General features: G+C 36.7%; 1 protein-coding gene across 2 annotated transcripts; it reads left to right on the forward strand.

The window, feature by feature from the left end:
- Nucleotides 1–2: 2 nt before the first annotated feature.
- On the forward strand, nt 3–15,887 carry LOC129423501 (ER degradation-enhancing alpha-mannosidase-like protein 3). 2 transcript variants are annotated; one of them, XM_073871381.1, is made up of 20 exons: nt 3–616; nt 2,897–2,942; nt 3,179–3,279; nt 3,558–3,597; nt 3,695–3,807; nt 4,333–4,486; nt 4,570–4,704; nt 4,794–4,899; nt 5,051–5,148; nt 6,411–6,536; nt 6,626–6,709; nt 6,826–6,909; nt 7,005–7,129; nt 7,761–7,926; nt 9,081–9,235; nt 10,265–10,385; nt 10,466–10,642; nt 10,837–11,002; nt 11,090–11,275; nt 14,292–15,887. In XM_073871381.1, exons 1-20 carry the CDS (start codon nt 477–479, stop codon nt 14,495–14,497), a joined length of 2,529 nt encoding a protein of 842 aa, XP_073727482.1. In that variant the 5' UTR covers nt 3–476; the 3' UTR covers nt 14,498–15,887. The 2 variants fall into 2 exon arrangements, with proteins under 2 accessions (XP_073727482.1, XP_055035777.2); XM_055179802.2 differs by having other exon boundaries at nt 4–616; nt 11,090–11,281.
- Nucleotides 15,888–15,945: the final 58 nt, after the last annotated feature.

Consider the following 15,945-nt stretch of genomic DNA (forward strand, 5'->3'; position numbering starts at 1 on the left):
GGTGATGGCGTCATCAGCTCGCGCCCAACTGAGCGTTGGTCAGTCAGGTAAACAGAACGGAATGGGGAATGTTAAAAAATCTTGATGAGATGGAGATTTTTCGGAACTGGACGCCGTCGATTCTCCAGGATATATGTGCAGAAATTTCAAGAGGGACTAAAGAGACCATAAATACTACTAACAAGTACATTTGTGCGCTAATGCGGTAGTTAGCCGGATGGCTAAACAGTGCGACTGGTAGACAAACTTAGTGTTGTAAATAAGGAAATAGTCAGACTTTTCAATCCAAAGTACGGATGAACTTGATTCGTCGTTTATGTGAAGAGCTGTGCAAACCTTTAAAGCAGAATGTTAATTCAACAGTAAGTAAATACATAGGATAAAGGGATCTACAGTCTCTTTAAGTTAAAAAATTATATAGGCGGTTGTTTATTTTTAAGAGGCTACAAAAATCTGTCCTCTTAAAAATATTTCAAATGGGGAGAAACTGGATCAGAAGACAAGCAAGTTGTGGTTTTGTCATGGTGCTGGCAACTGTGATCTTCTCCTGCTTTTTGATTGGAGTCACTGGTCAAGATGGACAGGCCATGTCTGCAGAGGAGAAGTCCAAAATCAGGTAACTAAGCGTTACTTTTTATTAACATACGCTGACTGATATGTTTTTTTGTTGGTTAGGGTTAGCATTGAGGTTGTCAGTGTACGTAGATGCTGGCATCTGAAGACTAATATGGCAGTAGGGCCAAACCACCATTACCATACAGAAACTTGGGGATGATGACAGCTTGTAATTTTTGTCAGAGATAAAGATGAGCTGTTGGCAATGGTAGACATGACCAAAATACTAATGCCATTTTTGTTTTGTCCACCACTAATGATGTTGTCTTTGTGTATTTTCAATCAGCAGTTGACTTCATTGTTTCTTTAGTTGTGTGTGTGTTGAATTGGCAGAGGATTGCTTCACAAAACGATGACGTAACAAACATTAAGTCAAGCTAAGGGTTGGGCTTTTGGTGTAGTTGGCTGATTCATTCTAATACCCGTTTTAAACAAATGAGGTGTTGTCTGTCCAAAAATAATATGTCCCTATTATCAGGGTGTCGACATAAAAAGCTGCTGAGGACATTCTAGAAAAGTGACACTAGGGCTTGGCTGCTGTATTAAACTGTATGTTGAATGTAAATTAAACTTGATCTTTCTTCAGGTCCACCTGAATTTCTGAACTTGAACACCAACATGTACACAAATAGCTGCATAAACAATGTATTTAAATAGACATAATGTAAAGGTTTACAAGTCAAATTTAGTATTTCTGCATGAGGCTTTTACCAGAGCAGTATCAAACAATTAGTGCTAGTACTCACTGTAAAAATAATTTCAAATCAACATATATTTTTATTACATATATACTTATTTGCATTGATATATATAAATATGTATAAAATCGTACCTATTATATAATATATTATCCTGTATAGAATCAGCTATGTCTGGCTTGCTCTCAAGAGTTTTTTCTCCTAGGGTTTTTGTTCAACTCCTGGGGAGTCAGCTGACATTGGATTAACTTAGCACCCTCTTTTATACGTTACATTATTACTACGTTCACTAGTACAGTTGTACTCTGCTGCTTATGTTGTGTATGATTTTTTTGTGTTTTCTCCTAGATCTATTAATTTAAAGCTGCTTTGAAACAATTATACAATTGTAAAAAGCGCTATATAAATAAATTTAATTGAATGTTACCTTAAAGGATTAATCCATTTTCTTTAAAAAACATATCCAGATAATTTACTCACCACCATGTCATTCAAAATGTTGATGTCTTTCTTTGTTCATTCGAGAAGAAATTATGTTTTTTGAGGAAAACATTCCAGGATTTTTCTCACTTTAGTGGATTTTAACTCTTTCACCGCCAGTGTTTTTAAAAAAGTTGCCAGCCAGCAGCAGCGTTTTTCATGATTTTCACCAAAGTTTAATGCCTTCAAGAAAATGTTCTTCTTCAAATATATAAACATACAATATACCAAACGAATAAACAGACCCTCTGCTTTCAAACAAAAAAAAAAAACGTTTCATCCTACCTTCAGTCAGTGGTTCTTTTGTAATCAGCTTTTGAATATGGGTAGGTTTCTGCAAAAACACCACATTTTGAGCAAAAAGCAGAGATAATTCCATTTTTGTGACGGCCTTTTCATAGAGATCCCATTCAGAGCGATTTTTAAAACAAACACAGACATGCAGCCCCTTGCCATAGGGCAATACTTCCGGGTTTAAAAAGTTGCGGAAGGGCGCCACCTGGTGGATAATAGCGCTATTGCGGAAAGACGGAAAATCTCGTCATTGGCGGGGAAGCGTTTTCTCTTAATTGATGAGATATCTCGTCAATGGCGGTGAAAGAGTTAATAGACCCCAACACTTATCATTCGACATACAACAATGTCGGAACGGTCCTCTTTCTCGATACGTCATCCGTGACCTCTTGACGTGATGGCGTATTACGTGAGGTCACGCTGGCGCGTCACATGACTGGAAGACGACGAGAAGTTGTGGTTTAAAGAGATCGTTTGGAGTCCTTTGAAACTGCAATTTAAAACTGCATTCAAACTACATGTTGGGGTCCAAGTTCATTAAAATGTGAAAAATCCTAGAATGTTTTCCTCAAAAAACATAATTTCTTCTCGACTGAACAAAGGAAGACATCAACATTTTGGATGACGTGGTGGTGAGTAAATTATCTGGATTTCTTTTTTTAAGAAAATTGACTAATCCTTTACCTTAACCATTTAAGTTAAACAATTTCAACTTGTGTTTCTAAGTTATGTCAACTTATCACAAGTCAAAACTAAAAATAGTAGGTTGAATTGACTCACAGTCGACTCACTGTTATTTTTTGTTTTAGGGACCAGATTTTGGAAATGTTTGATCATGCCTATAACAGTTACATGGTGAGCAATTCCGCATATTACTGGCTTTAATTCTGAAATTATACGTTTTTTTTAAAATATGCATGTTGGACCACAAGACATCAAATGTTATTGTTTATAAATATAAAATAAGTAATAGAATTAGTGTCCTTAAGTTTTGTACTTTGTTACATAGCTACTTCTACATACGTTTGATCAGTGAATTGTTTAAAGACTAACTGAGATTATGTATTATTCCATTATCTGTCATCTATCAGAAATATGCCTACCCAGCAGATGAATTAATGCCCCTCAGCTGTAAGGGAAGGGTGAGAGGGCTGGAACCAAATCGAGGGGACATTGATGACTCTCTAGGAAAGTGAGTCTAAACATCTCTCTCTTTGTAACTTTCTTTACCCCTCTTTTCTCCTTAACTTCTTCTTTTGCCATATGCTTTGTTAAAAAAAACTAAGGAGCTGTAAAGTAATTTTTGTCCCATATGACTTTTTTCGCAAGTTGTTTTGTTAAAATGTATTATGCTATTTTTAAAAAGTGCTATTTTTAGTTGCACAAGTGAACTATTAAAAATTGAGGATGTTTTTTTTCAGCGTTTTCTTCTTTGGGTCTCTAATGAAAAATCTTTGTCTATTTTCAAAGGTTCTCTTTAACGTTAATCGACTCTTTGGATACTCTTGTGGTGAGTTAAACCTCTGTCAAATACCATTCTGGGTAGTATTTGACACCTGTCATGTTAGCGGATGCTTAAAACTGTTGTTTCATGTGTTCCTGGGCAGCTGCTTAACAAACTGGATGAGTTTGAGGAGGGTGTGAAGAAGACGATCAGTGATGTGAGATTCGACAATGACATCGTCGTCTCTGTTTTTGAAACCAATATCCGTGTGCTTGGGTACGGTGAAGTTTCATTATAACGTTTCACTTACTTTATACATAAATAGCATTAAATGGCAAGCTACGTTTTAGTTGATAGGATTATGCAGTATTTTGTAAAGCCACATTTTTGCAAACAATATCTCTGGTTGTTAAAGTTAAAGTTCACCAAGACAATAAATGATCATATGCACCTATTCATTTGACCCTGTTCCCATGCGATTGGATTTCACTGAGGATAAAAGTTTGATACATTTATTTTGCAGAGTTGTGTTTTGTAGTTTTATAACAACAACAACAACTGGTTGTTGACTGTAATCCCTCCCTTAATTATATATAATGTGCCATTATTACATAATCACATATACATGCATTCAAAACACACAATGAACCATAACAGCCATATACAGCCAATAAACATCTCACTCTAGTAATAACTACAACAAACTATATTACATACAAATTAGAACTTGAAATTTGTGTGTTAAATATAACTCAAACATCATTTAGAAAAATTCAAGTAATGCTTTTCCTCTTCCTTCAGTGGCTTGTTGGGTGCACACGTGATGGCAGATGTTTTAAAGCAGCGAGGAGAAAAGATGCAATGGTACAGAGATGAACTGCTGCACATGGCCAAAGAACTGGGCTACCGCCTCTTACCTGCCTTTAACACCACCAGTGGCCTTCCTTACCCTCGGGTAACTCCAGTATTAACTCATCTTTAAATAGTAGGAATTTAACTTGTTGCAACCAATGATCTTAACTAAAATATTCTCATTAGGTAAATCTGCGCTATGGAGTAGTCGGCCCTCTTTCCCGTACGGGCACCGAGTCGGACACCTGCACTGCTTGCGCAGGGACTATGATCCTGGAGTTTGCAGCTCTTAGTCGTCTGTCTGGGGACACGATATTTGAGGTAAACACCAAGGGGGGAGTTTTGTTAACACCAGTAAAGACTAGTTAGCACAACTGCAATTCACAAGTCGTTTCCTCTCTTCGCTGTAGGATCACGCTCGGAAAGCTTTGGATGTTCTCTGGGAGAAAAGGCAAAGAGGAAGTGACCTTGTTGGCACGGTGATCAACATCCACAATGGAGACTGGGTTCGCAGGGGTGAGGCTTTGCATTGGATCTGCTGTTGTCACTTGTTGTGCTTGTTACATAAGTTAAAATAGATTCGGGGTGTAAACCAGTAGAGGTATCTTTAGCATCTAATTTTCTCAGAGATTATATTCCCATTAATGTCTTGTATTTCCCATTACAGATAGTGGTGTCGGTGCTGGTATTGACTCTTATTATGAATACTTGATGAAAGCTTATATTCTTCTTGGGGACAAAGTTTACCTTGAGAGATTTAACACAGTAAGGGTTTTTATTCTCTGAATATAATAAGGAACTTCCTGTAGGGCTGATTTACAGTTACAGTACACAACTTTTAAAGGATTAGTTCTAGGATTCCAGGATTTTTCTCATTTTAATGGACTTTAATGGACCCCAACACTTGGTAGTTTTAATGCAGTTTGGAGTGGCAGTTTCGGGGGACTCTGGGCGATCCCGGACGAGGCATGGGGGTCTTGTCTGGTGAAACGATTGTCATTTTTGACAAGAAAAATAAAAAATATGCACTTTTGAACCACAACTTCTCGTCTATCTCTGGTCCTGTGACGCGCCAGCGCGACCTCACGTAATTCCGTAATGCCGTGGAAAGGTTACTTGTTACATAATGAAACGCACATTTGCGGACCATTTTAAACAATAAACTGACACAAAGACATTAATTAGTATCATTCGACATACAACAACGTCGGAACGGTCCTCTTTCTCCACATTTGTAAACACTGGGGCGTAGTTTCGCATACGTCATCCGTGACCACATAACATCATGACATATTGCATGAGGTCACAGAACCGGAGATGGATGAGTCGTTGTGTTTTAAAAGTGCATATTTTTTATTTTTCTTGTCAATAATGACAATTGTTTCGCTAGATAAGACCCTTATGCCTCGTTTTGGATCGTTTAGAGTCCTTTGAAACTCAGCTGAAACTGCAATTTTAAACTGCATTAAAAGTGTTACAGGTTAGGGTCCATTAAAGTCCATTAAAATGAGAAAAATCCTGCAATGTTTTCCTAAAAAACATAATTTGTTCTCGACTGAACAAAGAAAGACATCAACATTTTGGATGACATGGTGGTGAGTAAATTATCTGGATTTTTTTTTTTTTAAATGGACTAATCCTTTAACATCACCCTGCGACTGAGGATTACACACAACACATGACGCTTGTCAGTTTTTTTACAAACACAACAAACCTCCCAGCTAATCTTCATTATCACGTGTAGTTTTTCATTGTCTGGGCCAGCTTATGACGTGGAATGGAGGTTCATACACCACAAAATTCTCTTTAAAGTTTGCCTAATATATCAAACATGTCCTCATACTATAAAATCATAATCTGAAGATAAAACATTTAAGAGTCATTTTGCAACAAACATTACACCGTTTTCTGACTAGAGACCAACAATCTTGGGTAAAGTTGTGTAGAGTAATTCAATCTTTAATCACACAAATCTCATTTTACCTCACTTAAATTGTCACATGATTTGTTTTCCTCTGTTGTGACAGCACTACAGTGCCATTATGAAGTACATCAGCCAGCCTCCTCTACTGCTCAACGTGCACATGCACAACCCCACCGTGCACGTGCGCAGTTGGATGGATTCATTACTCGCCTTCTTCCCTGGACTGCAGGTTCAGCTATTTGTTCTCATTATAAAAAAATCTTACGTTTATTTTTTTTAAGAAATAAAAGTAATTGAGTTTTGTCTAAACACATTTAGGTTCTGAGAGGAGATTTAAAACCTGCCATTGAGACTCATGAAATGCTGTACCAAGTGACAAAACAGCACAAATTCCTCCCTGAAGTAATACATGAACAAACCACACAGTACATTAACATTAGCCAACAAAAAACTCGATCCACAAAGTGTCTTTGATTACAATTTTGATCAATGATTTTAAATGATCTGTTGTCTAACAGGCCTTTACCAGCGAGTTCAGAGTTCACTGGGGGCAGCACCCTTTAAGACCAGAGTTTGCTGAAAGCACATACTTTCTTTATAAGGTAAACACGACCTTCTATACACTTTGTTTGACTTGTACAGTTATGTCAATGTGTATTTTTTGTCTGTTAAATAAAGTTAACTGCCTCATTTTCAGGCCACAGGTGATCCGTACTACTTGAAAGTAGGCCAGTCTATAGTTGAGAAGTTGAACACTCATACGCGGGTTCCATGTGGCTTTGCTGCGGTACAGGACGTGAGGACAGGCTCGCACGAGGACAGGTAAGAGCTATTTGATCTACATATTACCAAATATTAAAGGGGTCATAGCGTGAAAATCTGACTTTTTAATTTAAGTGCTATAATTTGATCCCCATTGCTTCTATCAACCTAGAAAACTTGAAAAAGAACAACCCAGTTACTTTGTTTTGGTAAACCATTTTCTACAAACATGTGAAAAATTAGGTCATTCAGATTTCGCCTCTTTTGTGATGTAGAAAGCAAGTCTTATTACAAAAATACTGCCCCTTAATCTGCACTCTCCAACCACGACACTGCCATTTAGTGCAGAGAGAGAGCGAGAGAAAAATTGACTTCACAATTCAGTTTCAATTTCAACAAACCATCATTATGGCGATTAGTGCTTGCATTTTATCAGCTCATTTGCATTTTAAAGGACACACCCAAAAACACATTATTGCTCGAGTCGCACCTACAAAGTGGCAATTTTATAATAAATTATCTGTGGAGTAATTTAAGCTAAAACTTCACGTACATACTCTGGGGGCACGAAAGATTTATTTTACATCTTTAAAGAAATCTCATATGACCCCTTTAAGAACTTTTAAGGATTTATCACATATCTAAAGGGATTTATCATAGTAAATTGATTTTTATGTTTGGTTTATTCAAGGATGGATTCCTTCTTCCTGGCTGAGATGTTTAAGTACCTCTACCTTCTCTTTTCTGAGAAGAGTCAACTGCCAATAGACATTGATGATTATATTTTCACTACTGAGGCTCACTTGCTCCCAGTGTCTCTGTCCAAGGCCCAGCCCCCCTGTCATAGCAACAATACAGTAAGAGCCTGCCATTTTTTTTCAAACAGGAATTAATGTCAAAGATGCTTTTTAAGGATGAACACAACTATTGGTCACTTTTAGGGTTAGACTTTTTTAAAAATTAAAGCAACCAAGTCATATATAGGGACCAGATCATTCAGTGAACACCCAAAATTTACAACCATAGTTAGCCAACAGTGCTTTTCTGGAAACACCCCTGGACACCACAACATGGTGGCAAGCCATGCACAGGCAAACACTTCTTACATTTTCTAGTTTTTTTATTCCCACGGGTCCTTGAAATCCTTGAAAGTTCGTGAATCTGGGGGGAAATTCAAGACCCTGGGAAGTTTTTGAAAATATACATACATAGATACAGGTCATTGAAAGTGCTTGAATCTATTTTATGCAAGACGTTTTCTGGGAAAAAAATCCATATTATTCCCTGTGTAGTGTAGAATAATATCATTAAAATGTTAGACTTTTTAAGCACACGTGCTTAACTCTTCACTTTAAATGCTTATATCTTCTGTATGCGAATGTTGATTCATACCAAAAAGCTTTTTTGCATATTTGTGTTTGACACATAAAAACGTCTCTGGTTACTTATGTAACTGTTGTTCCTTGAGAAGGGAACGAGACGCTGCGTCTACCTTGCCATACTTCCAGCATCCCTGTAACGCCGTCTTTGACAATATTTCAGATAGCGATATACTTCCTGGCTCCCGCGTCACCCTGTCTTTGTCGTTAAGTCTCACCATTGGTTAAATTTGCAAAACACATTCAGACGCACTTACCCTTGGAGCCGTCCCCAAAGTGTCACCGCAGTGACGTAGCGCGAGTTCCCTCCAAAGGGACCTGTAACAATGTATCTTAAAAGGTAACACAATGTAACCTTGCTCTCACTTGAAATGTGTCGCCACATTAAGTCCCTGAATTTGAGGGTATTGGATCTGGAAGGTCCTTGAAAGGTCCTTGATTTTGAAGTTCACTAAGGTGTGTGAACCCTGTTTTAAAGTTGCATCTAATATCAGTCATTTGCTTTCCAAGTCTTATATTTCCACAGTGTGACCATCTCTATTTGTCATCTTTCTGTGGTATTACTGTTTATATTCATATTATTTACTACTACTTATAATCACAGTGATAGCTAAGTTTTGTGTTTCTTTCAGGAATCTCAAGCATCACGTGAAGATGATTTGTTTTTATACTCCTGTCCCAGCGCTCAGACTCTGTTCCCCAACAACCCCACTTTTGCCAAGACTATTAGGGACGGCTACAAATACCTCACGGGTGTTGGCAGATCTCAGCAGACTGCACCTATCAGGTGAGTAATAATTGGTGCTGATATTATTAATATTTACAGTAAACCCAATTGTTAAGACTGTGTAAGAGGACAACATGTACCGGACAAGAGTAAATAATAAATACTCAATATTGTACACCAACATTTAAAAGTTTCAATTTTAATAAATTTTTTATCTGAAGGCAGATGTCTGAATGTTTATAAGTAACGGAGAATAATACACTAGCACAAACATATCAATTTCTTTCATTACAAAACTGAAATTAGTTTCTAATAGATGACTTTATCCAAATAAAAAAGCAGCAAATAAGAGCCCAGAGTAGATGGGAACTCCTTTAAGACAGTTTAGAAAGAATCCCAGGTTTTGTAAAGTATCACATAAGAAATGAGTGATGGAAATGCCAAATTGCAAAAAAAAAATTGCAAAACCTCTTTTATGCTTTCCTGATGTGGTTTTTGACTAATGCAAAAAAAGAGTAAATGCTAATAATGTGAGATGTTAATGCATTTGTCGAATAAATTCTGACGTAGCTGCACTGCTAGAAAATGTATAACTTGCCAAATCGTAACTAAATGCAGTACTGTCCCATTTTTTAAATGTGCCTTGTTTTATTTATATATCGGTTTAGAGCTGCCTAACGATTTGTCGCGACTGCAGAATAAAAGTTTTTGTTTACATATTTAATGTGTGTGTAATGTGTATAATAATTATGTATATATAAATGCGCACACATGCATGTATTTATAATATTTAATATATATATATTTATATATGCATTTGTAATTTACATATAATTTATATCATATATAAATATAAATATTTATTATATCAATGTATTTTTTCCTTAAAATTATACATACATATGTTTGTATTTTTATATACATAACATTTGTTGATGTACTGTGTATAATAATTATGTAAACAAAAACTTTTATTCTGCAAACGTGGAAGTGCACCTAATTCGCATTTCTTTGTTTTTTTTGTTTGAAAAGGTTTGTTTGTGTTTATTATAGTTATGTGTTTATCATATCATCATTCTGTTCACATAGTGGGATTGAGCTGCCTCTTCATGACACAGGCCTGGAACCTCTGGAGTTTCTGAAAAGCATTGGTATCTCTTTAGCGCCTCTCACTGAATTGGGCTCCTCCATCCGAGCATCAGCAACCCAGGTGAGCATGCAGTGAATGATTGTTGATTGTCTTTAAATCCTTTCCTGTATGGCTATTGATAAAGCTGTATCCATCCACAGGACTCTCAGAAAGGTGTGTACAAGTTGAAGCTGGTCGCGGAGGTGAGCCAAGCCCCCGAGCAGGAAGAAGTGACACCGCTAATTGTGCAGCTCATTTCCCCTCCATTTTTGGGTAGGACTGTACTTACAGCTGGACCAGCGAAGTTTGGAATGGACCTTACCAAACAAGAGCACGGGGTAAGGATGTTGGGGTGAATGATTTCGAAACAGCAATTAAGTTATCATTATATGTACATTTATATATTCTTTATGTATGTGTTGCTGTCAATTGTGCATTTAGATGTGTGTCTCACTTTCCATAGAGAATAAATATGTCAGCTCAATGCCAATAACATAACACAATTAATTCTAATAAACTTTATTTCTCTAAGGTGAAGGGCAGTATTGCAAAAAGTGATCCATACACGGCGTGCGGGCCCATTCAAAACGCTGTAGAGCTACAGGGACACATAGCACTGGCATTGAGGGGAGACTGCATGTTTGCTGTCAAAGCTCGACACCTGCAGGAAGCCGGAGCAGTCGGGGTGATCTTCATTGGTAAACCAAATAAAAACCAACCATCTTCTTTGTATTTTAAAAGAATTTTGTGAATAATTTTTCATTTGGTTTGAAATGTTCTCACAGATCACAGAGAGGGCACCAGCAGTGTTGAGACTCCGCTCTTCCAGATGGTTGGAGATGGAGACTCCACAGATGACATCACAGTTCCCCTGGTGTTCCTCTTCAGCAAAGAGGGAGCTACACTGACTGCCGCTCTACACGAACATCACAATGTAGACGTTCTCCTACTGCCCAAAGAGAAGCAACTGGGTAAAGGTAACACTGATCATATAAAACACATTGCAGATATCATAGACCCTCATCAGTCTTATTAGAATTAGGCACAAAGCAAACTGTTTGTATTCCCATCAGGGTTCCCACGGGTCCTTGAAATCCTTGAAAGTTTGGAATTCAAGGCCCTGGGCCCCAGGTTTTTGAAAATGAAGAGTTTCGTTGCAAACATGTTTAGAATTATGTTATCATGTTATTATTTTGTTTTATGGTGCACTTAGCTGTATTTTTTAAGTTATGAAGGTTTAAATCAAACTGCAGTTGAATTGATATTATTTGGAATGCACAACCAAAAAATGAGATTTCTGAAAAATAAAAAAAACGAAGATATCCTGTTTTGCAACGAAACTCTTTAAATATACATACATAGATACAGGTCATTGAAAGTGCTTGAATGTATTTTATGCAAGAAGTTTTCTGAAGAAAAAAAATTGAATTCCCTGTGTAGTGTAGGATAATATCATAAAAATTCTAGACTTTTTAAGCACACATGCTAAACTGTTCGCTTTAAATGCTTATATCTTCTGTATGCGAATGTTGATTTGTACCAAAATGCTTTTTTGCATAGTTGTGTTTGACACATAAAAACGTCTCGGGTTACGTATGTAACTGTTGTTCCCTGAGAAGGGAACGAGACGCTGCGTCTCCCTTGCCATACTTCCTGTGTCCCTGTAACGCCGTCTTTGGCAATATTTCAGATAGCGATATACTTCCTGGCTCCCGCGTCACCCTGTCTTTGTCGTTAAGCCTCACCATTGGTTAAATTTGATATACACATTCCGACGCACTTACCCATTGAGGCGTTCCCAAAGTGTCACCGCAGTGACGCAGTGCGAGTTCCCTCGAAAGGGAACTGTAACAATGTATCAACCCTGTACCGGGTCCAGAATTATCTTATTTTGACTTAATATAAAATATTCCTTTAATTTATAATGGTCTGTCATGGACCCAGTACCACATATGAGATACTGTTTGAAAGCTTAGACTCTCTACTTTCTGCAGATATGCATCACTTTGAGATATGTTTTACTGTAAGAAAGTTAGTTACACTTAATTTACACTATCACCCCCCCCCCATATTTTTTAATATCATTTAATATTCACATATTTCATATTTTTCAAGTATGACAAACATGGGCAAGTCTTATATCAAATGAAAGCTCTCACTCTCAGGAATAAGGCTGCAGTGTTATTTTTGTCCTATTATTATCACATATCCAACAATCGTCGAATGAATAATGATGTAAAAAATCGTCTTTTGTAAACATATGGGAAACTTGAGTGTGGACTGCCTCAGATAGCACAGATAGCCACAAATGATACACCATCTTTTCTCTTAGGTCCTACTCTAAAAAATGAGTCCATTCACAGCATTTTCTTAGGTTGTGTGCATAATTAATCCCTTGCTTTTTATTATATGTGCAAAACAAAAAATGTATATTTATATGAAAAATGTTTTTTCGCACACTTCAGTAAAATGAGAATAACTTTTGAATGTGACTTGCTAAAGAGTTCATTCTTTTTTGGGGTGTTTACTGTCTGCTGCTGCTAACAACCAGAACTTTCTGCAGTCTGCTAGAGCACCCAGAACCAGAGTTATACACTATCAGAGACAGTATTTACAACATAAAAAAAGAAAATTTGGTGTTTTATCATATGAAAAACCACATAAATAACAATATTTGTCACAAACAGCAGCTTTTTATGTAACATCAAAGGGTTTTCTGCAAAATGATATAAAGATATTGCATTTATTCCACTGTATGTGGTTATGGTAGCACTTCAAATGTTTTTTGGCAGAAATTGTACACCATAAGCGTATTATTCCTCCCATCAGTTGGAGTAATATAACTTTTGCATTTATTATGATAGAAAAAAAAATTCCTTTTTCCTCTGTAAGCTTGCAATTGCAGGAATCAAACAAAACTGTCTGCAGGTTTCGTTACCACTCAGGGCCAGAGTTATACACTTTTAAATACAGACTTTAGAAAAAAAACATCAAAAAGCGCCTATTTATTTTTGTGTTTATTAGAGGACTGACAACACATACAACCATGTTGAACACTTTCAACAGTGTTTTATGCAATGTCAAAGGGTTTCCTGTAAAATGATACCAAACTTTTGTATGTGCACCTCTGCTTATGGGTATGAGAAGCTTTTGAAATTGGGTAGGCCAAATCCAGGCGAAAATCCCCAAAATAGCCTCACAGTGTAAGAGGTTAAAAGGTAACACGATGTAACCTTGCTCTCACTTTAAATGTTTCCCCACATTTAGTCCTTGAATTTGAGGGTATTAGACCTGGAAAGTCCTTGAAAGGTCCTTGAATTGGAAGTTAACTAAGGTTTGGGAACCCTGTCCCATATTTTCTTTTTTTTTTAAACAGTATACCCAAAAATAAAAATGTTGTCAGTTTATTGACCCTCAAGCCATCCCAAATGTATATGACTTATTTTCATCCTTAATTAATCCAAATGAATCCTATGGGTTCATAAATGTCTTCTGAAGTTAAGTGATATCTTTGTGAGAGAAAACTATTAATATTTTGCACTTATTTTGCTGTCTCTGAATAATTGATTATTCCTCAAAATCTGTATCTTCGTCTGATACAGGCTCAAATATAAGGTCTGTTTGCACACACACAGAACTACTGAAATGAGCCGCTCTAAGAAACAGCCAATCAGAGCAGAGCTCAACATTATTATTCATGACCCTTTTAAAATAGGATAATAACAGACCATTTAATTCTGGGGACAAATCCTGAGGTTTGTAAGTGGACATTTAAAACCATGTCTGGATCATTTTTGCACTTAATAAAGTCACATACCTTCTATGTATCAGAAAACAATGTAACATATTGTATCAATGCATTTTTTTTGCACCTTTACACTGAAAATTTGCTTGGCTCAACAGACATGGTCTAAAGGTCACACAACTAAGTTGCTTAATTTAGATTAGTTTTACATTTCTTTAAAATGATTTTTTTTCTCCTTATAGAGAAACCTGAGAAGTTGAACATAAAGTTTCGTCTGACCAAGGAGGGAGAGTTTGGTGAAGGGGAGGTGGAGAGCACTACAATCAAGTTCGTGCTGGAGCAAAGTGAAGTGACTACAGAGACTGATGCTGAAGGAAAAGACGCTGCTGCTGCTTCCTCAACAGGGACCTGCACCCCTCCACAGAAAGACCCTGAACTCAACCCCTGACAAAAGGATCAACCTCGGACCATGATTTCCTTTACAGAACACAGAGCTGTTGCTCCCTGACCTCAGATCAGAAAACACAGGAGAACCTCTTTCTCCTACGCTTTGACTGTACCTCCTTACAGGGGAGGTCAAATGTCCAAACTCTTGCTTTTCTCTGTGAATATGTAAAGAGGGTCTTACTTTGTATAGTTTCTAGATTGAGAGGGTTAGACATGCAAATACTGTCTGATATCGTGCTACTGTTGTTGCAGGATGTTTTGTACTGTTGAGATGTTCAAGACGGCAGGATGATAAAATAATGTTTTCTCAAACCAGTTATTCTAAATCATAGTTTATTTAATGTTTAATTCTTATTTTAAGCATCTCGAAGTCTTTATAACTTCCTTAAAGAGACGGTTCATCCAGAAATGAAAAACTTTTCATTATATACTCACTCTCTTATCGCTTCAAACCTTTAAGACTTTCTAATTCTTTTTATGATTATATGTTTTATTTCATGTTTTTCTTTATAGCAGGGATTCTATGACCAAACCCCAAAAAACAGTGTTATAATCTATATATAACAGATAGTGTTTAATGAGGGAGAATGGAGCAATATAGTTTTTATATACAGTTTATAGACCGAAATATCAGGGACATGAAACACCTATGACTTGAATATGTTTGCATGTGTGTGTGTTGGAGATGTGAGGTAGCGTTGGTCATTGTTACAGACTGTGCATTTTAACATACGCCAATATGAAATCTGTGTGTTTGTTTATGTGTGTGTGTACAAATAATCAGCTGATGTGTTTGTCCTCTACACAAAGGAGATTTTGCCTTGCTACATCATCTACCCTGAACACAACATTGCCTACAGTATCTCCCACATTTGAAGCTTTCCCCGTCTCTTTTATGACAGAGCGGGACACGCAACACATCAAACTATCATGAGGTTTACATGATGATATTTATTTGTGCAATGATAGACATTTCATCTGTATAGTGTGTGTACTACTCTATGTACAGTCTTACAATCAAGACAGAAAACACATGCTTTATTGCCATGACATAGATCAGACTGCAATGTCTTACTAGATGTCAAACATAACTGTTATTTATGGTCCAGTGTCAAAAGGATGTAATCTTTACCTCTTATTTTACAAGGGCTTATGACCAATTCACTTGCGTGGGGACCGTGGGTACATAGTACAAATCAGATGGCATTATATTTATTAAGATATTTTCTGTACATTACTTGAGATTGTAATTGTTTATGCAGGACCAAAGTCATGAAATGTTTAAGTGCGGTGAAGGTGTGAGATTTTAATGGTGTCTTTTAGGAGCTGTTTTTGTATGACTGATAAAAGAATGATCGAGCCCTGCCATTAAAATCAAGTTATCGAAACTGTATGACCCTTCAATTTTTTGTCATTTACAGTTATTTTTATTATTTACAATAATATTAC

The sequence above is a fragment of the Misgurnus anguillicaudatus genome, chromosome 9 (assembly GCF_027580225.2).
Source record: "Misgurnus anguillicaudatus chromosome 9, ASM2758022v2, whole genome shotgun sequence".
In the NCBI taxonomy this organism is placed as follows: Eukaryota; Metazoa; Chordata; class Actinopteri; order Cypriniformes; family Cobitidae; genus Misgurnus; species Misgurnus anguillicaudatus.